This window comes from Papio anubis, chromosome 6, assembly GCF_008728515.1.
Source record: "Papio anubis isolate 15944 chromosome 6, Panubis1.0, whole genome shotgun sequence".
NCBI lineage: Eukaryota > Metazoa > Chordata > Mammalia > Primates > Cercopithecidae > Papio > Papio anubis.
The window spans coordinates 147,174,735-147,201,118 of record NC_044981.1 but is presented as its reverse complement, the minus strand read 5'-3'; the positions used below and the strand labels follow the sequence as shown (position 1 = coordinate 147,201,118).

Sequence of the window (26,384 nt, the reverse complement as noted above, 5' to 3'; positions counted from 1 at the left end):
ACTGATAATGCATAGTCTTGGAAAAACCAAACAGACCAGCTGTAAGTATATTTCACAGGCTAAGGAAGAAAAGGGACAAGGACTTAAAGAGAGAGAATAGGAGAAAATGGCCGATTCTCTTTTCCGTTACATGTTTCTGAGCTCCATCAATTCCATCTCTACCACTGGTTTACTCCACACAGTCAAATAGGATTAAAATTTGGAATCATAGTCGCAAAATGGAGCTGAGAATAAGAGACACCTAAGCCATAATAAAGGACTTTGTTCTTGATTGTTACAACTAGTTTGGCCTATGGTCAAATATCAACACAGTGGGGATTCCCCCCACTACCACCCAAAAAATATAAGCTTCCAGTGATAGCAGCAATTATGATCACCATACAGAAAATGAGGATGGGCGCGGTGGCTCATGTCTGTGATCCCAGAACTTTGGGATGCCAAGGCAGGCAGATCACTTGAGGTCAGGAGTTAGGAGACTAGCCTGGCCAACATGGTGAAACCATGTCTCTACTAAAAATACAAAAATTAGCCAGACATAGTGTCAGGTGCCTATAATCCCAGTTACTCGGGAGGCTGAGGCAGGAGAATCACTTGGAGGCAGAAGAGTCACTTGAACCCAGGAGGTGGAGGTTACAGTGAGCTGAGATCATGTCATTGCACTCCAGCCTGGGAAAAAAAAAAGAAAAGAAAAGAAAAGAAAAAGAAAAAGAAAATTATATATACAATACATATTTATGTTACTGAAATTTCTATGTTGTGTGGCCATCAGATTCAAGCAATGTAGGACACTCAAACTCATTCCCAAATCAGACTATGCACAAGAACTGAAATCACAGTAGGTCAGAAGCCTCTTCAGGTGAAGACCGTTTCAGAGCACTCCTTCATGGCCATGCTGGTTATAGCTCACCAGCTGCAGAGTAAAGGAAGCCCAATCTCAACTCAGCTAGTAATGTAACATTAAATATTAATTTTTTCCTGTCAAAGCTACTGTAGGAGTTCATTTCAGGCTCATCTTTATTGCGTAGCAGCCTGCTAAGCAATAAATAGCTGCTAAGATTGATTAATGGCCCCAGTGAAGTGAAGACATTTAACCAATCACAAAAGCTGTTTGTGGCTATTACACTGTAAATCAATAATAATTATTCCTGTTGGAGAGAAAGCTATCGTGGTTTTTTTTTTTTTTTTAATATGAGAAATCTGACTTTTTTTGTTGTCTTTTGACTTCCCAAAGGGCTTCCTTAGAGAACAGTATTAGGAAGGCTAGCTAGCTGCCTCTTCTTAGAAAAGAATTATTAGGTTGGACAATAAAGTTTAGCCATCATTTATTAACAAGATTAGGGTTTAAAAGCATATACACACAGTGATTGTGAAAATCTCAGGTGCTAGAATAGAATGTCCTCACCTGGAGCACTCATATAGCACCTGGCCACTTAAAAGTGCCTGTCTCTTGTTTCATCTGGCAGATGAAAATGCTGAAACTGAATTCCTGCACCAGTAAGTTTGCACTTCAGTGGACACATCTGTCAGCAGCCCCATGGAGGCTAACATTTATTAAGAACTTGCTGCATATACTTTACGTACATTGGCTCCATTTGTCCTCATAAAATCTTAGAAAGTAGGAACTATTATGCTTCCCACTTCCAGACGAGAAGATTCCAAAAGGTTAAAAAATTGTCCAAAGTCACAGAGGGCAGAGCCAAGTGTAAATGCAGATTTATGTTATATCAAATTTGACACTGTTAATTTGTTACACCAGAGGATCCCAACATTTTCAGTTCCAGGAACCCTTAGTGTCTCCATAACTTTTTTCATGATGTCTCTACGTCAAAAAAAAACAAAAAAAAACTAACAGTTCTTTTGATTACTGGGTTAGATCCAAAGAAGTTAAGAAGTATTTATCCTAACAATATAATAGCCATTTGAAAAAGTAACACAGGTAAATTGAAAGGAAAAGACAATTTTTCATTTAATTCTTAACTACAAGTGCTTACTAAAGTGATATATGCATTCCTGCGACACTGCACAACTTCTCCAATCTCAGAATCAGACGGAGCACTGCTACCCCCATTTTCTGGTCCATATTGATTTTTGTGTGGATTTTGCATTTGACCATAGCAACCATCAAAAACCCAGCTTTACAAAGATACGATGTCAACAAAACGAATGTTGTTTTAAAGTTGAAACCGTGAACTACTTAAAGGTAGCAGCTTGTACAATATTCAGGATGTTAACTTCAAAACGTTTAAGTATTCCACAGCACTCCTGTGAATTCACCGTGGTGCCCCCAAGAGCCTTGGCACACAGTTTGGGAACCATAGTGTTACCCTATCCTGCCAGCAATCAAATCCCAAGTGCTCAAGTTCTGCCACCAGACCTCTAAGAATTACCAAACCTCTAAGAATTCTGGGCTAGGTAAATCATGCAGGTCTCTCAGAAAACTACAATCTAGCCTATGTTGATTATTCTTACCTCTGTTATAAAGGTACACATGAGGTTACTACAGCAATGTTGCACTTTTATAGACTGTCACTTCCATGGGGTGTGATGCAATAGTAATAGATGTGGGTTCAAATCTCAGCTATGCCATTTACTGACTTTTTCATTATTATAATAATAGTTTTTATCCATCACTTACTGTAAACCAGGTACTATACAAAGCGTTTCCACTAATGACCTAATTTATCTTCTTGGCTGGCCTTATTATTACTTCTGTTTCACAAATGACAAAACTGAAGCATAGAGTTCAAAACTTTGCTCAAGATCACATAACTAGAAAGTATGTGGGAAGTTACTTAGTCTCTCTTTTAAATAGAGGGAATAAAGCCTGGCTGAATAAATACTGATTTCAGTATAATTTTACTTGCCATCACAGGAAAAAGGAAGATGGAAGGGAAAAAAAATTCCTACATTTTCAAATACAAGTTTCTTTGGATGGACCATTTTGCCTTTGAACCATAGAAAAGTAATACTTTTAGAAATAGTTGTTTCCTGAATAGTATCAAGATTCCTTCTGATTTTTGAAATATTTTCAGTTAAGTCAGTATCTGTTAACTAAGGCTAAGAACAAAATGGGAAGAAGGACATTGGAAGACTGAATCCTAACTCCAGAGATGAGTTGTCAGACTCTTCAATCAGCGATATTTTAAGACTCAGTTGAACCAGGAAGTGTGCTCTTGTTTTTATATTTTAATGCCTTATCCATAGGTTTGGGTCACCTGGGCTAGAGAGAATGACCACAACACCTGCTTGCTGCCAGTATTAGCCACCCCATGACCTCTTAGATATTTACGGTGCTACATTGAGCTCATAAAAATCAATATATGCCATTTAACCTTTATTGTTCTCGCACCTGGTTTTAATGTTTTCACTGCTACTGGTGTGGTATTGTTCCACAGACCTTCCCATACTTCGCCGAACTGACCAGATCCCAATCGTTTCAGAAGCTGTATGGAGTTGCGGTCTATCTCCCACTGGTCCACGGTTTTATATGACAAATCAAATGGAGCTGGGACCTGGATCTGTTTCATAGAATAATAAGAGCAATTGTTAAAAAAAAAAAAAAAGGGGGGGGGGTATATTTAATATTATTTTGTTGAAAATAATAGTCTAGGCCGGGCGCGGTGGCTCAAGCCTGTAATCCCAGCACTTTGGGAGGCCGAAACGGGTGGATCACGAGGTCAGGAGATCGAGACCATCCTGGCTAACACAGTGAAACCCCATCTCTACTAAAAATACAAAAAATTAGCCGGGCGAGGTGGCGGCGCCTGTAGTCCCAGCTACTCGGGAGGCTGAGGCAGGAGAATGGCGGGAACCCGGGAGGCGGAGCTTGCAGTGAGCCGAGATCGCGCCACTGCACTCCAGCCCGGGCGACAGAGCGAGACTCCGCCTCAAAAAAAACAAACAACAAAAAAAAAAAAAAAAAAAAAAGAAAATAATAGTCTAGGTACTTTTAAATAAAACATTTTTTAAACAAAATATTGTAAACTGTATTATTATTGCTTCAAAAACAAAAAGTATGGTGGGAGAATCTGCACTGTTATCTCTTCAAATTGATCTTCCAAATCTTGGGAAGTCAGGCACCTTCTTGTTAACCTGTCTGATCCCATACCTAATGCCATCCTCACTCAGGTCTGGAATGACTTCTCTGTACCTCTTCACCTACCTAAATCCTCTCAGTTTCAAGGACCAGTTGAAGTTCCATCTCACCCACAAATCCTTCCCAAACTCTTTGGCTATAGTTTTATGATATGTATCATCTATTTTGCATAATTAAATGTTTTATTTTTTCAAACTCATTTTTTCATTTCTTTATTTGTTCATTCATTTATTTACTCATTCATTTAGTAAGTAAAATTGTTTTAAGCATTGACTAGGTGCTTTTCTATAAACAAAACAAGTAAGACTCCTGCCCTCCAAGAACTCATATTCTAGTTTACCACCTGCCCTATGGTCTCTGTGGCAGCTTCTAAACTCTGCTGTTATGGCACAAAAGAATCCACAGAAAACTCATATATGAATGAGCATCTAAGCAAATAAAACTTATTTACAAAAACAAGCATACGTCAGTGTGAGCTCATGGGCCATGGTTTGCCTATACCTGCCTCAGGTAATAAAATGACAATTTTTTTCCTGAACTGATATTCCATGAAAAGTACTCAGATAGCTGAAGGAAAAAAGTTAACTTCAATAAGCAAACACAGCTTGAAAGCATTTTCACCTTTAAGCATGGTTTCCCCAGCTTGACACACAGGCCGTCACTCGTCTTGGTGTAGTGGCTCACAAATTCGTTCAGTGTTGAAAAGGTTCTTCTCCGGGTGAGAAAAAAGCCCCCTTCATCCAGTCTTCTAATTCTGTAGTGTTTTACAACTCCTCCATCTAAAACTGGAACCCAAAATAATTCCTGTTAATAAACTTCTTCCTAAAGCCCAGCAGATTTATTTACTTTGTGGTGACATTTTCAATGCATAAAATGAAATATACATAAAATTATACGTATTTCTCAACTTCGTCTCAGAAAAGATTTGAGAAAGTTTCCAAAGAATATAGAACAAAAGAGAGAGTGTGAGAACTGGGAAATAATACTGAAGGAAATATAAAAACAAAGGGGTGAGGCTAGCACTAAAAGAATCCATGCTTCAAAGCCTAGCATACTTGATTAAAATAAGCCATAAAATTGACTCTATCACTCTAGCAATGCAAAGAAGGAAACCCTACCATTTTGAGGAATCACAGTATCCATAAGATAAAATCATGAAAGGTTTTTAGGAACAGTTTAACTCTTCCTGGTGTAGAGACCAGGGAGAAATTTCTCCCATGAAATCCTATAATGTGGCAATGGAAATAAACAGTGTGCTCAATACCGTCTTACAATAATGCATGGAATTCCTCAGGACTGTTCATTATATTGTACCTCAATGCAGTCTGGTAACAGAATGTCCTAACACAGTTCAATAAAAGCAATTCCACAGAGCTTAAAATGATGCAATCCACATATGCAATGTTCCAGCAGTATTGCTTAATCCAAGGGTGAGTCCCGTAGGATCTACAGGAATAACTAGACTGTGTTATATTTATCTAGTCTGACTTGCAGTGGTTATTTTGTTACTCTTGCCACCCACCTACCATTGACCCTTCTTCTGTTAACAGCACCCCCAATTTTCCTCAGAGAATTGTTGCTTCTCTAAAAGCATGCGGTCCAAAGGGACCTGATAGCCACCTGGAGCCAAAAAAGACATAATTAGTGCAATAAGAGCCAAGGAACCCCAATTCCGGACTTGATAGTTCCAGAAAGACAGGAAGAGTTTTGTTGCTGTGGCTGCTATTTTGGTTTTGGTTTACTGATGGGAGTTTGGAGCTATTGGCAGAATCCTGGCCTCTAGGCAGGAAGCAAGCTTGCCTTAGAAGAGAAGCAGCCTAGTGGGAGGCAGTCTTGATTTGGAAAGTGAAGTTTAATTCCAGGAGCCAGTCAAGCCTGACTTTTCAGCTACAAGAGTCAATTAATTACCTTTTTGGTGAAACTATTTTGAATAGGGATTTCTGCACTTACATTCAAAATATTGACTAACACACTTTATACCTATGCTTTCACTTAGCAAAGTTATTGATAAATATTGGGCAGCATTTACCACCAGAATGTTATTCTGCATTCCTTGCTAAATATAGAACTTCATGCTTCAATGAGTAGTCAGGCTGGTGCGATGGTCTTATGAAAGGAAAGAAGACATCCCACTTCCCATATGGAGATTTACTGAGGGCATGCCAATAGCTAGGACAAATTTTTTTTTTTTTTCAAAAAAAGGAACTGGCACATACCAGAAAAGCTAAAATGAAAAAAGACAGTATTAACAAGGAAGTGGAGTGACTTCCCACACACAGTTGATGGAAGAGTAATTTTTACCACCACTCTGGAAAACTGTTTTTCCTTATCTACTAGAGTTGAACATAGTCATACATGTAATACAGTAATTCCACTCCTAAGCATAAAATCAATAAAAGTGCACAATATATTCACCAAAACATGTGTTTAACAATGTTTTTAGTTGCCTGATTTGTAAGGGTCTAAACCTGGAAACAATCCAAATGTCCATCAACCAATAAATAGAACTATCCAAATGTCTATCAACTAATAAACAATTGAATTAGCTAAAATATTGTCATCTGGTTGAATGCAGACTTGTAAATAAACAACAACTGCAGCTACACACAACAATATGAATGAATCTCGCAAACTCAAATATACAATCTCATTAATAAAAAGCAAGGCTGAGCTGGGCTCAGTGGTGTCTGACACCTTTAGTTACAGTATTTTGGGAGGTTGAGATGGAAGAATTGCTTGAGGCCAGGAGTGCAAGGTCACTCTAGGCAATGGTGGCAGACCCTGTCTCAACAAAAAATAATAACAAAAATAATTGTTTTTAAATTAACCACTATTGGTGGCACACGCCCATAGTCACAGCTACTTGGGAGGCTGAGGCAGGAGGATCATTTCAGCCCAGGTCAAGGCTGCAGTGAGTTAGGAATGATTGCGCCACTATACTCCAGTTCAGCCTGGTCAACAGAACAAGACTGTCTCTAAAATAAATAAATAAATAAATAAAAATAAGCAAAACTATTGATATGAGGGGTCAGTGACTGGGATGTTAATCTTATTCTGTTTCTTAATTTGGTGCTGGTTACCTGGGTGTATTCACTTTGTACTCACCAAACTAAACTCTTATCAATTGTGCATTTTTATTACGTGTATCACACTTCAATTTAAAATAATACTTTTAAAATATCGGTGTTTTGCTTCTGTTTATGAGCAAATGGGACATCAAGTCTCCAAACTGCTATATTATGGTTCATGCTGCATTATTTAATTATAGAAGGTTATCAAAGTAAATGTTACCTAATTTTCACCTTGGATATAAAAATATTCAGTAATATACACATAGAATATTAACTTTAAGCAAATAAGTTTTCTAGTAAGGACTGTGAGAAACCTGGCTACAAAATGCCCTCCTAAATAACTGAGTTGACTTGCAGTATAGGAGTATTTGCTATAAGCCAGAAACATGCAGAGAAATATCAAACAAAAATCAAGACTTTAGGTGTACAACACTGAATATGAAGGTAACCTTTCTTTTTTCCTTTTTCTTTCTTTTTTTTTTTTGAGACAGAGTCTTGCTCTGCTGCCCAGGCTGGAGTGCAGTGGCACCATCTGGGCTCACTGCAAGCTCCGCCTCCCGCGTTCACGCCATTCTCCTGCCTCAGCCTCCTGAGTAGCTGGGACTACAGACGCCCGCCACATACCTGGCTAATTTTTTGTATTTTTAGTAGAGACGGGGTTTCACCGTGTTAGCCAGGATGGTCTCCATTTCCTGACTTCGTGATCCGCCCGCCTCAGCCTCCCAAAGTGCTGGGATTACAGGCGTGAGCCACCGCGCCTGGCCTTCCTAACACAACATCAGCCACAGTAATGCAACCAATACAGCAGACAAGTGCAACGAATAATTAAAGCATACACTTTTATGTTCTTCCCAGTGGTCTTTAATTTGTAGTCTGTGAGAATAACACTCCCCTGTCCCTAGATGAAAGCTCCAGCAAAGTTTTTCTGCCCACTTTTAGGTATTAGACAGTCTTATTTCCACTTAAAATCACAAACACTCTCTACTAAAAAAAAATACAAAAAAACTAGCCGGGCGAGGTGGCGGGCGCCTGTAGTCCCAGCTACTCGGGAGGCTGAGGCAGGAGAATGGCGTGAACCCGGGAGGCGGAGCTTGCAGTGAGCCGAGATCCGGCCACTGCACTCCAGCCTGGGCGACAGAGCGAGACTCCGTCTCAAAAAAAAAAAAATCACAAACAGAGTCTCAATTCAAGCCTAGATGCCCAGTCCCAGATGATAACCAAAATACTCTACTGCTACTTGATCAGATGTCAAATCTTCTCTCCTTCCCCAGCTCAGGCCCGTTTCAGGCCAAAAGGCAGCAGTGGAAACATGGTATGGGCGGCTTCCTCTCTGTTTCTCTACTATAGCTGCTTCCCCACTTTTCCTTCCCAGCTGGGTTCTGAGCATTCAGGCTAAGAGCAAAGAGAAGAGGGAGTCAAGATGAGAAGGCCACACTCAGTCGACTTCCCACTCTGAGCCTGCTGGCAGAAACTCAAGCTGACTCCTCTCTGGGACACTCATGCAGGCCCTTTGGGGCTTCCCCATCTCTAAAGGAACCCTCGCTGCAGTTGCTAAGACACAGACATTTCTAGGATGCCTGCACCCAGTCGCCTCTCAGCTTCTGTTTCCTGGGCAGTTCTCCCACTACATTCTCCCTTACAGGTCTCCTCTTACCCTCCAGCAGAAGCTTTCTTGGGCAAAACCCAGAACTCCTCCAGACCGTCCATCTACAGTGCTGTGGCACTTTTGCTCATTAGGAGACCCACTTATGGTCCTAAGATAATATTTACACATCCCTTGCCCTGACAATTACCAGGCGGAGACAGAGGCTAGTGCCCTAAGTCACCTCTATCCTACTTCCACAGGATGCTTTAGCCTTCTCAACCTGAGTCAGGCACCTGTGTTCTATCCTTCCAACTGCAGAGGATGGAGAGTTAGCCCTCAGAGTGGTCTTCCTGAAGCGCCCTCTCATTAGGTTTGGGGTCCCATTCATTAGCCCAGGAATAAAGGGGGTCCCATAGTGTGCCAACAGCTTTCTTCAAAAGCAAAATGCCATCAGCAAATTCTTCCTCCATTCCACTCCACGTATCCTTTCTAAATTATTAACAAGCTGAGAGATCCAAGAGCAGCCATACCTATCTTTGACTGATTCCCTTGTCAACTGTGAGTATGGAGATCTGACTTAGAAATTTTACTTCTATTGTGTCTTCATAACCTCAATCAAAAACTCAATTTTAACAGTGTTATATTCACATGTATTGACCCAAACACCACGCAAAGCATTATTTTACATTATTTTGTTGTAATCTTATAACAGTTATATAAGGTAGTTATTAGGTCCATTTTATTTCTCATAAAAGTGAGTAGATGGCACTGCCAGGATTCAACTTGGGGCCTTGTGACTCTAAGATGCTCTATAACCAGCAGATCTCACATAGCAGATCTAAATGTCTAATAAGACACACCTCCAGTTCATGAGAATAACATTATGTCATCTGTATTCAGGAAAATGTTTTACTTTCAGCAGTGATATCATTCATTCATTTTAATATTTTCCTTTACATTAAAATACAAAAGGCAAGAGTCCGTTTAGTTCCTTCAAGAGCAATATCATTTTCTTAAACTTTTTTGTGTTTCTGGAACACATCCTTGTACTCTGATTTGTCAAGAAGCTACCATTCCTACTGGCTATGACTCTTAGGCCAGCATCAATTGCCCTATATAATAATCATCAAATAGAGGACTTCTATTAGGATATAGAACTTAGCTCATAATATATTCCTGAAGTTGGAAACCATCATTCTCAGCAAACACAAGCACAGAAAACCAAACACTGCATGTTCTCACTCATAAACGGGAGTTGAACAATGAGAACACATGGGCACAGGGAGGGGAACATCACACACTGGGGCCGGTTGAGGGATGGGGGATTAAGGGAGGGAGAGTATTAGGAGAAATACCGAATGTAGATGATGGGTTGATGGGTGCAGCAAAACACCATGGCACGTGTATACTTATGTAACAAACCTGCACATTCTGCACATGTATCCCAGAACTTAAAGTATAATTTTTAAAAATTAAAAAAAAAAAAGCCAACAAAGGGCCGGGCATGGTGGCTCATGCCTGTAATCCCAGCGCTTTGGGAGGCTGAGGCAGGCAGATCACTTGATGACAGGAGTTCAAGACCAGCCTGGCCAACATGGTGAAACCCCGTCTCTACTAAAAATACAAAAAATTAGCCGGGTGTGGTGACATGTGCCTGTAATCCCAGCTATTCAGGAGGCTGAGGCAGGAGAACTGCTTGAACCTGGGAGGTAAGGTTGCAGTGAGCCAAGATTGTACCACTGCACTTCAGCCTGGGCAACAGAGTGAGACTCAGTCTCAGAAGAAAAAAACAAGTCAACAAAAAGTCAAAGACAGCTGTAAACAGTATCATGTTAGTCCCAATTCATTTCTCCAAAAAGTTATAAAAATATAAGAAGTAGAAGGATATCTAAATATAAAATATACTTGCTATTTATATAAATTCTTGGCCTAAATGTTCAAGCCTTGACAACTTCTCTATCAAAAAGAGAAGTCCATAAATTAAAGCTGAGATATCTAGCAAGCCAACAGGTCTGTAATTGGAAATGATGGGAAGCAATAAAAAGAATTCCCCTTTTATAAACAAGATGAACCATCTACTAGTTCCAAATGGAAATGGACTACATGGAAATTAAACACAAACTTACAAATTTGTAGTGCACCTCAAAAGATCTAATCATCTCCAAGCTAGAGACTAAAGTCAATAGATGGCAGAGGGGTTAAAGTGTGCTTTGTGATTTTCTGAATAAAGGATGCAAATCACAGTGATAAATATGGCTTTGGAAATTGCTACTGATTATATAAAGAAAGCCTAAATAAATGTTTGCCAGATCTTTATGATGCAGGTTTAAATTCTTAACTGTAAAACCCAATGCTTGGCAATAGCACCTAGAGTTTTCAAGCACAAAGAGAGGTATTTTGTTTAACGGAAAAAGCAACAGACTGGGAAATGGCAGACCCAGGTTACAATTTAATTAGTATATAACCCAAAACATGCCAGTCTCATGGGCCTTGATTTCTTTATTATTAAAATAAAAGAGTAGGCTTTTAAAAAAATCTCCAAATTTCCAAATGTTCCCACCTTAGCATTCAAAGATTTCTGATGACCATTGCTTTCTCTCCCTAAATTCTGATCTGTTTGTGTAGTCCTTTCATAAAACTTTAGTAATTCTTACCTTGGAGCTTTTGAACCCCATTTGAATGCTTTTCTTGTGAATCTTCTAGAAGCTGGCCCTTTCTTTTCCTTTCAATTTAAATCCTCAGAGCCAGCCTTCTGTATCCACCTGAGCTCCTCCTTTCTATCACATAAACCTGTTTGATTGTGATAGTATTTATCACAGTAGAATTATCTCTGTGAGGGCAGGGGCTCTGCTGTCTTCATCCAATAAATAGAGTTTGGCACAGGGTAATAACTAACATAAACATCTACTAAATGAATGAATGGTATCACTAACTCTTGGATGTTAAGTGAAATATAAATTTCTGAGATGTCTGCTGCAATATTAAATAGGTAATTATAGCAATACTTTTGGGACTTACAAGACTTCCCTAGAATCTTATTTTAAAATGGCCAACAACAACAACAAAAAAAAACCAACCTCAGGATATAAACACTACTAGAAAATAGTCATTCAAGTCAATATCTAATTTCTTGATTTTTAAAATATAATGCAGAAATATTTTTTTCATCTTTTACTGACATCATGAGCATTTATATGTGGTTCCTTCAAGTTTTCAATCTGAACAAAACTGGAAGATATGTATTATTTAAAAATAAGACCACAAAAGCTACACCAGGGAAATTCAATACATTGTAGTCAGGATGAAGGCACTTTTAATATTGCATATATTCATAAATAATCAAATAGAGAATGTAAACTATTTTTTAAAAGTATTTTCATTTGTTAGTGGTGAGTTCATATGCTTGCAAATTGTCATTCTTAATGAAGGTTGAATTCAGGTGTCTCAGAACTAGAGAGAAATGAATTTTCCATTCCTTTTCTGGCTTGTGATCTTTATTATTGAACTAAGCCTATTCCAATTCCTACAGACTATAAGTGAATGCTTGTGCCATTCTTTTTGTGAAATACTATGAGTTCATACTTGTTAAGTATTTTAGTATTTCAGCCGCAAAAAAAATATATATATAAGATTAACTAAAATAAACTGGAACCATCCATCAATAAAGTTGCTGGCATTGTGATTGAACTGAGTTAAAAGATCAAAGATCTTGAGTTTACATGCTATTTGACCTAGGGAGAAATGTTTCACCTGTCAACTGATTAATCTAGCAGAAAATGTCGAAGAATTAGGATAGATTGCGGAGATGTAGGTAAATATGTATGAGGAGTACAATAAATGTTGGTTGCATGTTGAAATAACTCAGCTATTCTGCATGTTAACTTCTATATGGACTATACTATAAGTCACCTGATTATTTGGCAACCCTCACATCCAAAGTAACTGATTCAGGAGAGATCTAGATGGCATCTGATGATTTCTGTCCTATTTGCCAAACGCAAATGCATTTATGTAATATATAGTTGGTGACAGATATAGAAGCCCAGCTTTCTTCTAACATGGTAAGGTCTCATTTTGCAGTCCTTTCATAAAACTTAAGTAATTCTCACCTTGGAGCTTTTGAGGTAGAAAAGGGTTTCTCTGTCACTATATAAGGAATGCTGTGAGATTTTATCATAAAGCACTTTCAAAGAACTCTGCCCCAATTCTATCACACGTGTAACATATTATTCAGAACATATTAAACAATTATGAAATTCAGGATATTCCAAAATTAGATTTTTAAAAGAAGTTCCAGAAACTAACTTTGGAATATAACACAAACCTAAAGTCAGAGGCTGTGTCTGCAAGACACAAAGACGTCGAGTCGGCTCAGTGAAAAATGTTGGTATAACAATTAGTTTGGTGTTTTACAGAAAAACAAATGGTTGATTGTGCAGATTTTTGTTTTTCAGCTGGTCTTCTGGCATCATCTGGGCATAGTCTTATTCCTACTGACTGATAATAATCTCTTCCCATACTGAGTAAAACAATATGACTTCAGTGATTGAGCAATGGAATGAAAATCAAGAACTCACTCCCCTAATCTTATTCTGCCAGTGATTTGTTCTTTGACCTTAGGCAAGGAATTTCATTTCAGTTTCCTTATCTAGAAAATGAGAATAATGATCTTATCTATATACTCCCACAGGGATAGTTTGAGTGTCATTGTTCACAAAGGATGATAGATATTTTAATGTACAATGTGTGAATACTGTATCACAATATCAGTATTGTCAAATAGCATTGTCAACAAAAGAAAGGCAGTTCCACAGTAACATTTTCTACTCCTTACAGAGTAATGGCAACTTAACATAGTGGCGACCAAGCATATTAAGCTAAGAAATTGCTATCAATTCTGTGTGGAAAAACTCCTGGCACTTGTAAACTCCTGTTTATTTGGTTTGTTTTTAGATTTCTTTATACTTTTCAAAACCATTACAAGACAACCATGATGATTCTCCCTACACCACTGCCTCAGAAATCATGCTAAGATAGCTCTACACCAATAAGTGAATAACATTAATTGATTTGTTATGTTGTATCTCCCATTAAAACACAATTCAAGACACATGCTCATTTTACACTGAATTCTCTTCTACAGCAAATAGAGTAGGATTCCAGCACGAGTTATTTTGAGAGAAGAAAGTACATCTGTCTAAATTATTAAAGTGGCATCATGTAGAAGAGTTGTTCTCTCCTTCCCTGGGGAAAAACATCCGCTAAGACGAAAGAGAACAAACACAGCTGATTCATTTTGTCCATACAACTCAACCTGTGGGTCTCAAAGGGCACTTAGCTCCCAACCACGAAAACTCTGTGTGCTGCGGACATTGGTCAGTAAGTTTTGCTGTTAAACTGTGGATTGAATTAGATGATGATCCATTAAGAAAGTGTCTATATTAGTTGACTCAAGAAAGCTTACCAAAAAAGCTTTTTGAGGATACATCTGATAGCTCCCAGGTCCTAGGGTCTGTCAGGGTTGTTACTGGTCAAGAAGCCCAGCTGAGATTACTTTACAGTTAGAAGCAACAATCAACAACTTTTGTAGGCAAAAATTCACTACCTCTTCCATATGGCATAGCACAGAAATTGTGAGCCTGAACCATATATTGGTTCAAATACTGATCACATTTTTTTAGAAAAATTAGTCTTATTCTAAAGACCCCAACAGTCCAACCCCTTACGGAAATAAACCAACTCTTTATCAAAGCTGGCTATTAAGTGTTCAGTACAGAATGTCAATTTTATTGTTTATGTATTCGGTATGTAAAGCAGATGAGTAGCTCTTTAACAATATATAATTGTAACATTCAATATTTTGTCAGCTAATTTAATTGAAAATTACAATTTCCCATGAAAAGTACAATTTCCCTTGAAAACAGTATTTGCAGCATCTGATATTGCAGGGAAATGCTCAAAGAAATAACTTAACTCTTTATTCCTCTCGAGACTCCAACTCCTCACTTGGTATTATATATGCAATAAATCACCAGGAATTAACACACTTGGATTATATTATGTCAGTTTCCTACAGAAAATCTTTCACTGGGTAAAGATATAATGAGACATGAGACCCAGTGTATCTACTTTTCAAAACTTACTCTAAGAAAATAATCTAACTATTTACATGCATTTATTTAGTTATAGCCCTACCTTGTTCTAAAAATGTTTGAAGGATTGCATAAACTATAAAATGTCTCAAAATATAATAAAATTTAAAATAAGTAGATGAAGGAAATAAGACAAAAGGTAAAGAAACAGACGATGATTCCAGGAACTCGGCTAGTATGCTTTACACAGATATCTTCAGATGCCAATCCATGTTCAAGCGATGTGGGCCAGATTTGGCACTGTGCCTTTCTAGCGCTCACAGTAAAGAAGTAAACACATTCGGAGACCTAATTCCATGAAGAAAATATTAATCAACTATTAATCAAAACACATACACACACAACTACAATCATGTGCCAAATAAAGACGCTTCAGTCAACAACAGCCTGCATAAGTGATGGTGGTTCCATAAGATTACGGTAGAGCTGAAAAATGCTATTGCCTGGTGACCTCATTGTGCTATCAGTTGTAGCACAATGCATTATTACGTGTTTGTGGTGTTGTTGGTGTACATTAACCTACTTTGCCGCCTGCCATATAAAAGTATAGCACATACAATTGTTTACAGTACATAATATATGGTCATGATAATTAACGACTATGTTACTGGTTTATGTATTTACTATGCTATACTTGTTGTTATTATTTGAGAGTGTACTCTATCAGCCTGGGCAACACAGTGAGATCTTATCTTTACAAAAAATGAACAAAATTAGCTGGGTGTGGTGGCACATGCCTGTAGTCCCAGCTACTTGGGAGGATGAAGTGGAAGGATCATCTGAGGCCAAGGAGGTTGAGGCTGCAGTGAGCCATGATCACACCACTGTACTCTAGCTTGGACAACAGAGTGAGACTCTGTCTCAAAAAAAAAAAAAAAACAAAAAAAAAACATGCAAAACAAACAAACAGAGTATACTCTTTCCACTTATAAAACAATTTAACTGTAAAACAGCCTCAGGCAAGTTCTTCAGGAGCATTCCAGAAGAAAGCATTGTTATCATAGGAGATGACAGCTCCATGGGCGTTACTGCCCCTAAAGACCTCCAGTAGAACAAGGTGTGGACGTGGGAGACAGTGATATTGATGATCCTGACCCTGTCTAGTCCAAGGGTCATGTATGTGTTTGTGCCTTTGTTTTTGACAAAAAAGTTTAAAAAGTAAAAAATGGAATAACTTTAAAATAGAAAAAATCTTATAAAGACACAACAAAGGAGAATATTTTTGTAGAGCTGTAAAATGTGTCTATGTTTTAAGCTAAGTGTTATTACAAAATAGTCAAAATATTTTTTAAAATTAAAAAATGTATCATGTAAAAAGTTATAGTAAGCTAAAGTTCATTTACTATTGAAAAATGAAATTTTTTTTATAAATTTAATGTAGTCTAACTGTATAATATTTATCATAAAGTACAATAACATCACAGGCCTTCACAGTAACATCACAGGCCTTCACTGACTCACCCAGAGTCCTACAACTTGAGTCCTGCAAGTTACATTCAAGGCAAGTGGCCTATACAGGTGTAACATTTCTAGTAATTTTAAACCATGTTGTTACTGTGTCTTTTATACCTATAGATATAAATACACAAATACTATTGTGTTATAGTTGCCTACAGTATTCAGTATAGTGACATGCTGTACAGGTTTGTAGCCTAGGAGCAATAGGCTGTACCACAGAGCCTAAGTGTGTAGTAGGCTATAGCATCTAGGTTTGTGTAAGTACACTTGGTGATGTTCACACAACAATGGACTCACCTAATGACACATTTCTCAGAACAGATCCTGGTTGTTAAGTCATGCATGACTGTATTTCTGATATTAAAATGAAATAGAAATTTATCACATATGTCCTCATAACGAAAACATAGAAAATACAATGAGCAATATTATCATTAACATTCTTAATAGTAAATACACCAAGAGCCGGGCACGGTGGCTCACGCCTGTAATCCCAGCACTTTGGGAGGCCGAGGCGGGCGGATCACGAGGTCAGGAGATCCAGACCATCCTGGCTAACACGGTAAAACCCCGTCTCTACTAAAAATACAAAAAAATTGGCCAGGCGTGGTGGCGGGCGCCTGTAGTCCCAGCTACTCCGGAGGCTGAGGCAGGAGAATGGCGCGAACCTGGGAGGCGGAACTTGCAGTGAGCCGAGGTGGCGCCACTGAACTCCAGCCTGGGCGACAGAGCGAGACTGCGTCTCAAAAAAAAAAAAAAAAAAAAAAAGTAAATACACCAGTACATTTCAAAGAACTGACTCTTATAATGTCCGTTAATATGGACCAGTTACCAACAGGGAATTCAATAAAGGCATTTGTATGGGAAACTCCAACAACGCAGTTCGCCACCCAGAAGAGGAAAAGCAATTTGCACAAGAATGTTCACTGCAGTATTTTTCTTGGATTAAATGACTGTTCAAATGTAGTAAATCTGAAAATTGAGAGTTGGTTTTTAAAATTATACAATTGTAAAAATTATCTAGCGGCAAGAAAAATATGTAAAATGTATTAAGTGAAATGGTGGGATACAAAATTAAGAGAATATCATACGGAAACATGAGGATACATCTGGCAGCTCACATGTCCTGGAGCTCTTTACTGCTAAAGGAATCCAGCTGAGGTTCCTTGTGGAAACCATAATTGCATATGAGCAAAGATGATTAAATTTGCCAACATGAAAATAATTGCGTTAGATTGGCAGATTTGTGGATGTTTTCTTCCCTCTGCTTTCCAAGCCAACTGTAATAATGTTATACTGCCTTTAAAATAAAAACATACACATAATGCTTTCAGCTTTTTTAAGAAAAGCAGTATGAGAATTAACAATCTAAAAAATGTCTGCACATTTTGCTGAAGACGCTGTCTGGTATGATACTTGATAGTCTTTACATAAAGACCTCATGAACTCATTTCTCTTTGAACTTAATGCTTAAAATTATAATGTGTCTCCTCATATATATAAGCCAGTGAGAAGCACGATGGGTTTCCCTTTTTGCCTTATCTGCCAGAGAACTCCTGGCTAAACTGATTTCTAAACTGTGATAATTATCTTCTGTTAGAGGCTCAGCAGGATCTAGTTCTCTGTTCTTTTTCATTGATTTTGTCCTTTTTATGTTTAGCTATATTTTATATTATGTCTCAGCATTATATGCTGACTTAAAACCTTTTAGAGATATATGGAAATACATGCACAAATGAAAAGATAATCAAATGACACGGCACACTTACTAAACATAAGAAAGAATTTCTAATGAACTGAACTGCCCAACAATAAAATAGGCTGATTCTCCGGGATTTTTGTTTATGGGAGGTTTGAGGCTTCGAATTATGAGAGATTCCTCAGCAAAGACAATACTGTAGTAGACTAGACATTCTTCACAACTTCTCTTATTCTATTAATGAAAAGAAATGGAGAGAAAAGAATATGATATGTGAACTATCAGAAATTTTAAAGATGATTTAATTTTTGTTATTTTACTGATGAGATAAACAAAGTCTAGAGGTCTGAAGTACACTGTTAGTTGTTTTCAGGGCTGGAATCTAAGTCTAGCCATACGAGTGATAGTAGAAACAATAGAAACCTTTAACCATTAATTTCCTATTTCTTGATCAAAGAAAAAAGGGAGTAATTTATTATTTTCTCAGTAGGATCTTATATGTTCCAAAGCTTTCTGAGTGAAATCTTTCCCTTCTCTCTCAAAACTCTCCTAAAACTCTCAAAAAGCCTTCCCCATAATGAGGGAAAATCTCAGTACTCAATTCCTCTTCTCTTTTTCCCCACCCAATTTCAGTAATTAGTAGACATGCTGAACAGGGTAAACATGAAAGTCATACAGAAAGGTAAACGGTAATTAAAATACCTTGAAATCAATTTTTGTCTCCTTTGGAAATACAAAGGAGTATTTTTTGTATTAGCTAATTTATTTTCACAGCAGATTATTGTATTTCATTTTTTCACCTTGTTTCTACATATTCAAGACAACTATTGGTAATTTGATAATTATTAATTCTCATTTCTACAAGCAGATAGCTCTCTTTCTTGGAAATTTCATCATATTTAATGAGGACCCATGATATAAGATATTTAATGAGGACCCATGATATCAGACAATGATTAGACAAAGGTTACTGTGATGGTTACTTTTATGTGTCAACTTGACTGAGCTAAGAAATGCCTTCATAGCTGGCAAAGTGTTATTTCTGGGAGTATCTGTGAAGATGTCTCCAGAAGAAATTAGCATTTGAATTAGTAAAGAAGATCTTCCCTCACCAATGTGGGCCAGCATCCTACAATCCATTGAAGCCCTGAATAGAACAAAAAAGGTAGGATAGGCAACTTCACTCTCTCCCCTGGACATCCATCTTTTCCTGCACTTCCACATCAGAGCTCCTGGTTCTCAAGCCTTTGGGTTCTAAGACTCACACCATTGGCTCTCCCAGTTCTCAGGCCTTCAGAGGCCTCTGACTGAATAATTACACCACAGCCAGCCTTCCTGGGTTTCCACCTTGTCGATGGCAGATCATGGGACTTCTCAGCCTCCACAATTTTGTGAGCCAATTCCCATAATAAATTTCCACATATATATACTTTACTAATTCTGTTTCTCTAGACAACCCTGACTAATACAATTAAAGAAGGTAGACTCTGTTTACTTTTATTTGTCATTGTTTGGTGAAAATGTAGGTCAGGTCACATACAAGTAAACACTTCACATAAAGACAAACCACCCCTTAGTTGCAGCCTGCACATTGAAGGCTGGCTAATCATCTTCCTAATGACCCTTACTCATTCAGGGGTGAACCAGGTGAACAACTGTGAATTACGCAGTCCTATCCATCACTATTGCTAGAAAAACAGTTCAAAGTACACATTCCAATGAAAGGTGGGCTAACAGCTCCATCTTTCAGTACAAAACACAGCATTCTTTATGAGTAATAATAAAAGCAATTGAAGCCTGGTGGAGTGGTTCATGCCTGTGATCTCAGCACTTTGGGAGGCTGAAGTGGGTGGATCACTTGAGGTCAGGTGTATGAGACCAGCCTAGCCAATATGGTGAAACCCCATCTCTACTGAAAATACAAAATTTAGCCTGGCATGGTGGCATGCACCTTTAATCCCAGCTACTAGGGAGCTGAGGCACAAGAATCGCTTGAACATGGGAGGGGAAGGTTGCAGTGAGCCAGGATTGCAACACTGCACTCCAGCCCGGGCAATAGAGTGAGACTCTATCTCAAAAAAAGCAAAAAAAAATTATTGAATTTGTATTGAGCACCTGACCTAAGTAAGCACTGTGCTAAGTGCTTTTTTATGTAATATTTTGTCTAATCCTCATAACAACCTGATTGAGTTTACAGTGGGGAAAACTAGTTTATGAAGCGATCAAGTAATTTTTCCCAGGATACAGAGCAAATAACCATGAGTGCTATGGTTCGAACCAGGTAGTGGGACTCTGAAGCCCACACTCTTAATCCCTACATGTCTCCCTCTGTTGTCAACCAGCAAGTACTTTTAGGCAGCTATCACAAGGCACTGCTCACAGCTCCAAAAGCAAGTAACCTTGGAGCTACTATTTAACAAGATGATGATAATGCTTTGGATAAGGTCTATTCCACAACCGACACCTCTTAAAGGGAAATACTAGATTGCACATTACCTTCTTATAGTATTTTTCTCCATCTAATACCATGACTCCATTTTCCTTAGTCTTACAGATACAAACCAAAATTTCAGTTCACATTATCTTATGCCCCAAGTGTCCTCCCCATCTTGACTCCTCTCTCTCAGTAAATGGCACCACTATTCTGAAACCCAGACATTAAAGCTGGATTCCTCTCTTCCTGCCTTCTTACCTCTGACTCCGCATTATACTCTATCCATGTGTCCTCTGCACTACCACCACCTTGCTGTTTCTCTGCCTAGAGTGTTTCAGTAGCTCATAGTCTGTTTTCCATGTCTCCAGCCTCACTGTCCATCTTCCAGTCACCAACATCATCTTTCTAAAATGCAAATCTGACCTTGTTACTGTTCCCTTTAAAGCTCTTCAAGTGTTTCCCTACTGCCTAAAGTTCAGACCCCATAACAGAATTCTCCACTGCATCTTATCCTCAGGGTTTAAATGTTTATTTGTTGCTCCCTGAATGTACTATGGTGTTTTCTATCTCTTTGCATTTTCACAAACTGTTAAAGTAGAATATCATTCTATTTACATATTACAGGGTAATTCATTTTTCAAGGCCCAGCTCACGCATCTCCTCCTTTATTAAACCACCTGGTGTAAGCAAGCAGAGTAGCTCACTTCGTCTTTAGTATCCATTGTGTATCTACCTCTGTTATTGAATTCATTCCACATCACTGCTTATATATTTACCCTGTACTTCTCCTACTGGACTTTGAGTCCTTTGATTGTAGAGACCATGTCTTCTTTATTATCCTAGTACTTAGCATGCAATTTTCAAATCAGCATTATCATTCTCATCATCATCATGACTAATATATATTGAACTCTTACTGTATGTCAAACATGGTGCCAAGACCTTCACATACATTATCTCAGTGAATTCTCACATCAGTCCTGATATGGGGAAGTGAAATTGAGATGGCTTAAACAGTTTGTTCAAGACCACTCAACTATTAAGTGACAGAGCTGAGACTGAAACCCAAATAGTTTGATGTCTGTACTCTGCAACCTATTGGCTCAATAAGTTCTCAGCACATGTTTGATGGATAAGTAGATAAACAAATGGATGCACGAATAATGAATCTACAGAAGTAAGTCCCAAGCAGAACATGGCCTGTTGCATGAGTTTTGATGTTTATTCCTCTTTTTTTTTTTCCCTGAAATCTCAGTTGAAATATTCTATACCTGTTTCCCTCTCCCATTCATACAAAGTCTAAGGGGAGATATAAACAAACAAACAAAAAAACTCCAATAGCTTCTGAATTAGACTTTGAATCACATGATCAGTATCCACTTCTGTTGTGAACTTACTAAAGCTCAGTGAATGAATCTGACCTACTTTTTGAAACAAATTTGTTTTGATGTGCAGATTCGGTGATAATTTAGAGATCTTCATTGGAAGCTCACAGAGCATTTTTCTATCACAATTCAAGAAAGCTTCAATAAGCACATCCTTGTGGGTGGAATACCATCTGACGATTATAATGACATCATCCTGAGCCTTGTACTTGAAAGGCGCATGGTGGGGAAAAGCCTGAGTGTGGTGTCACAGACAGCTGGATTGGAAATGAGATCAGCTACTTACATGCAAATCAATTAACTCATCTTCTCTAAGCCTCAGTTTCCTCACTGTGAAGCTGAAAAGAATACTCCCTGCAGGATCATGATGAAGATTATAATAAATACACCTACATCAGGGTGAGTGTTCCATGCATAGTAACTACTGTTACTTGTTTCCAAAACCCCACACAAATGGCATTACTAAGCCCGGCCCTTTCATAAGCTCTCTTTGGGTGGTTACTTTTCTTTTCAGGGACTAGGATATAAGACAAGGATAGAGATGGGGTGAGGGCAAAACACTGCAACTACAATTTTTAGTAATGTGTTCAAATATTTAAATGCTACAATGTTTGTTTTTAAAAAGAATGATGAATGAGATCTCCATCTTATATTTCTTTGCTAGAGTTTGCAAAGAATTTTCACATACTCTTTTTTATTGTATGATGGAGTGGATGTCCACGTCAGTTTTGAGTCAGATAGCCTGGCTATAAACCTCAGATTCTTTACTTTCTAGCTGTGTGACCTTGGACAAGCTACTCCATGACGCAGTTTCTTCCACTGTAAATTAGTGGTAATAATAGTACCTACTGCACATAAATATGCTAAAACATGTAGAAATGTTCAGGACAGTGTCTAGCACAAGGGAAGCACTCTGTAGATATTATTCTCATCAACCAATGATGTAGACAGGACTGATGCTACACCTATTTTATAGATGATGAAACTGAGATTCACGCAGTGGATGCCCACAGCTTCTGATTTCCAATCTGGAGTGATTTTCAGATACAGAAAAAAGATAAAGAGGAAAGTATCAATACTTTCTCCCAACAAGCAGCAAAATCATTGTGATTAGAATGCTAAGTGCTTATATTATACATATATTTTATAGTAGACAAATTTTCAATATAGTGATGTCGCCTTTTGGTGGGGGGAAGAGTTATTTGAGGCTATTTTTATACCATTAATATGTGTACAAATTTATGTCTGGGACTATTTATGTGAAACATGGGGTTAATTATTCATTCTCTCCTAGCCTCTGTCATGACTCAATTAGATGCAACATTCTTCTCCATCCCACTTACTCAGGATGTGGCCAAATGACTTGCTTTGGTGAATTGAGTAGGGGCAACCATGACAGATGGCTGTCTTCGCAGAAGCTTTAACTAATTTGGTTTGCTTCTTCTTAGTCTTCTGCTCTCCGCCATGAGAAACCCATGACTCACATAGCAGCAGCTCCTTTAGCCTGACTTCCAGAATGAAAGATACATGTAGGTTATCATAGGCCTGTCTACCTTAGGCAGAGCCCAGTCAAGCCATGACCAAACCAGCAGCCATCATATAGCTTGATTAAACCACTGAGATTTATGGGCAAAAGTGATTAATACAGGACATTTCAAAGAAAGCACTGTGACTTCTGAATAATGTTTTAAAAAATCAACAAATCCTGTTTTAGAGCTATCTGCTCACATCTAGTCATGTTAGCACAGATGAGTAACACTCTATCTAGCCTTTAATTCTTTCAGTTATGAAAACAGTGTTTTAATGACGTGATCTCTCCAGTTCAAGTTCTCTACTTCTAAGATTCTAGCAAGAAAGTTTACAGATATAAAGTTATAACATTCAAACATGGGGGAGAAAAATTATGATCTCTACTTTCTGAAAGAGAAAACTGAACCACAAACATTTAGATGAAATCTGAAAATTCTAGAGACTCATCATTGTTACAAGGCACATCCAGGGAAGTGTGGTGGGTTATACATGGAGTAATGTGTGTTGACACTGGGATTCTGCTCTGTGGGCATCCCTTCTACCCCTAATAGCAGCTCCATTAATTTGCCTAATTCTCATTTTTTTTGCAAACCAAATTATCCAAACAAACAAAACAAAATGCTGAAGCTACATCACAAATTTCAGAAAGAAAAGAACAAACCCAGTACCTTCTTCCTTCCTCCCCACAGGCAATTATCATATCATCTCAATCTCTTCATAGGCTGCGAATGCCAAGCTACAATCATGGGACAAGCTCGATGAAGGCTCTTTATTGCTCAGGCTTGAGTGCTAATGAGTGCTCTTTACTGCTCAGGCTTGAGGCTCTTTATTGCTCAGACTTGAGCTCTATGAAGGCTCTTTATTGCTCAGGCTTGAGTGCTAATAGCAAATACTGTTTTGCTCGCTATGTGCCAGGCTGTGTTCTAAGCAGTTTTCATGCATTAACTCATTTAATCCAAACACCACCACCAAGAGGTAGGTACTATTTTTTATTTCCATTTTACTGAAAAGGAAACTGAGGCATGGAGAGGCTAAGTGACTTGCCTAAAGCCACAGTTCTAGTAATAGAAAGAACCCAAACCCAAGAACCCCGGCTGCAGAGTTCATTATCATAAACTGCAATACTCTAAATAGCAGAATCCATTTGGAGCTCTGATGACCTTATCCTTCCAACCAAGATAATCTTAGCATAAAATTCTGCTTTCAGATTTCTTACAAATTGAAGACATAAGAAAGCAATCCTCATTTCTACTCTAATTCATTATTATTATATACATAAAATTAAGTGTTTTCCTTGTTTTTGACCGTTGGCTTATCTTATAAAAACCAGAGTAACACAACAAATTAACATCTTTCCTATATGAGTGCCTCTTTTCATTTAGTTGGCATTTCCCCTCCACTGCCAATTAGAACATATGCTTCACAATGCAGGAACTCTGTCGCTGGCCATTTAGTCCAGCCCTCTGAATACTTACTGGTACTTAGTAGGCATTAAATAAATATTTGATGAATGAATGGATGGGTTTGTGAATGAATCACAAGTTCTTTAAGGTATGGATCATCTCTTTGTTCGAGACTATACATACAACAGATATATAGAAAGGGCTGTTCATTATAATTACATAAAAATGAAAGTATAATTTTTGCTTATTTTTCCTTCTTTTATGCTTGTGCTTCCTACTTACATTACTTTTCACAAAAACTTTTTTACAAACATCTGCAGGTGGTAAAGAGATAGCTCTGCAGGGAGAGGGGATTGAAAGAAAGTCCCTGCTCTGCTGAAACAAATAGGAAAATAAAATTCCTGCAATGCATAGGCTTTTAAGACAACAAAATAGTTTCTCAGATTGCAGTTCCTGTGCCAAATTTCTAATAATATAATGCAAGACATGTTTCTAAAATGCATTAGAAATGACTTCATGATTGACAGGATGCTGATAAATAGTTTTAAAGCAGCTAATGTGCATTTATCATTTTAGATACATGGTCTAAAATTAGAAATAATAACTTATTAAATTGGATTGTGTTTATTTCATTCATTTTTATATCATGAACACATTTTGTATAACTATCACCATATAAAAACTAGATGCCTAAACCATTAAGAAAAATTAAGCTATGGTCAATTTTTTGACGTTCATAAAGCAAAACTGCTACCATATGGAAGTGGTTTGTTTATAGCATAAATTACTAAAAATGCTTTTAAATTGTATATTTGTTTTCAACTAAAATCAGATATTCTTCTTTTTATGAATTAATGGGTCATAAAAACTAAAAACAAAAAAAGTTAACAAAAACCTTCTGTGTTTTGTCTACATGATGGCATGTTATTTCTGATATGCCACAAGAGGGAGCACATGTCTGAGTGAAAGCCCTCCAGTGGCCCACAGAGGTAAATCAAGAGTATGGAGGGAAGAGTTGAGTAGCACTCAACATCACAGTGTCCCTGTTTGTACATGTAATACGCTACTTGGACTTCATTTCACAATATTTTTTCAATAAGATATTTTTGCCACTTGGAATAACAAAAATAAATTTCTTACATACCTTATTTAAGAATCAGGCAGCCTTACGGTTCAAGCATTTATTTATTTGTTATTTACCTGAAATACAAACTGGACTTAATTTCTCAAGCCCAGTGGAAAGAAAGAAGAACTGGACGCCCTTTTTCTGACCGACTTTCATCACCAGGGTCAAAGACTTTTAATTTCCTGTTCAATCCAAAACCCGACACCAGTTCTTCTCAAACGTTCTTCAGACAGAAGGAAGCAAAGAATCTCTTCATCTCCCTCTGTCTTCCACCGCTCAATTTTTAAAATTCTTCCCCTTTTTTTCAGTTTGAGATCATTATGTCTACATGATATCTAGGCCTGAGAAGCAGACAGACCAGTCAATCTCAGTTCTGGCACTTTCCAGCTATCCACAAAAACTATCCATATTGGATTTATCATGGCCACGTTGATAATATATACAA

The 26,384-nt window shown here is 37.8% G+C and overlaps 1 protein-coding gene across 4 annotated transcripts in view; it reads right to left on the bottom strand.

Moving 5' to 3' along the window:
* The window catches only part of FRK (fyn related Src family tyrosine kinase), a 116,463-nt gene that overhangs the window by 14,684 nt on the left and 75,395 nt on the right, over positions 1 to 26,384 (bottom strand). For all 4 annotated transcript variants that reach the window (XM_021936898.2, XM_021936897.2, XM_021936899.2 and 1 more), the window contains 2 exons: positions 4,718 to 4,881; positions 3,350 to 3,518 (listed from right to left, as the gene is read on the bottom strand). In XM_021936898.2, the coding sequence (XP_021792590.1) occupies positions 3,350 to 3,518; positions 4,718 to 4,881 (333 nt within the window). The remainder of the gene's footprint in view (positions 1 to 3,349; positions 3,519 to 4,717; positions 4,882 to 26,384) is intronic.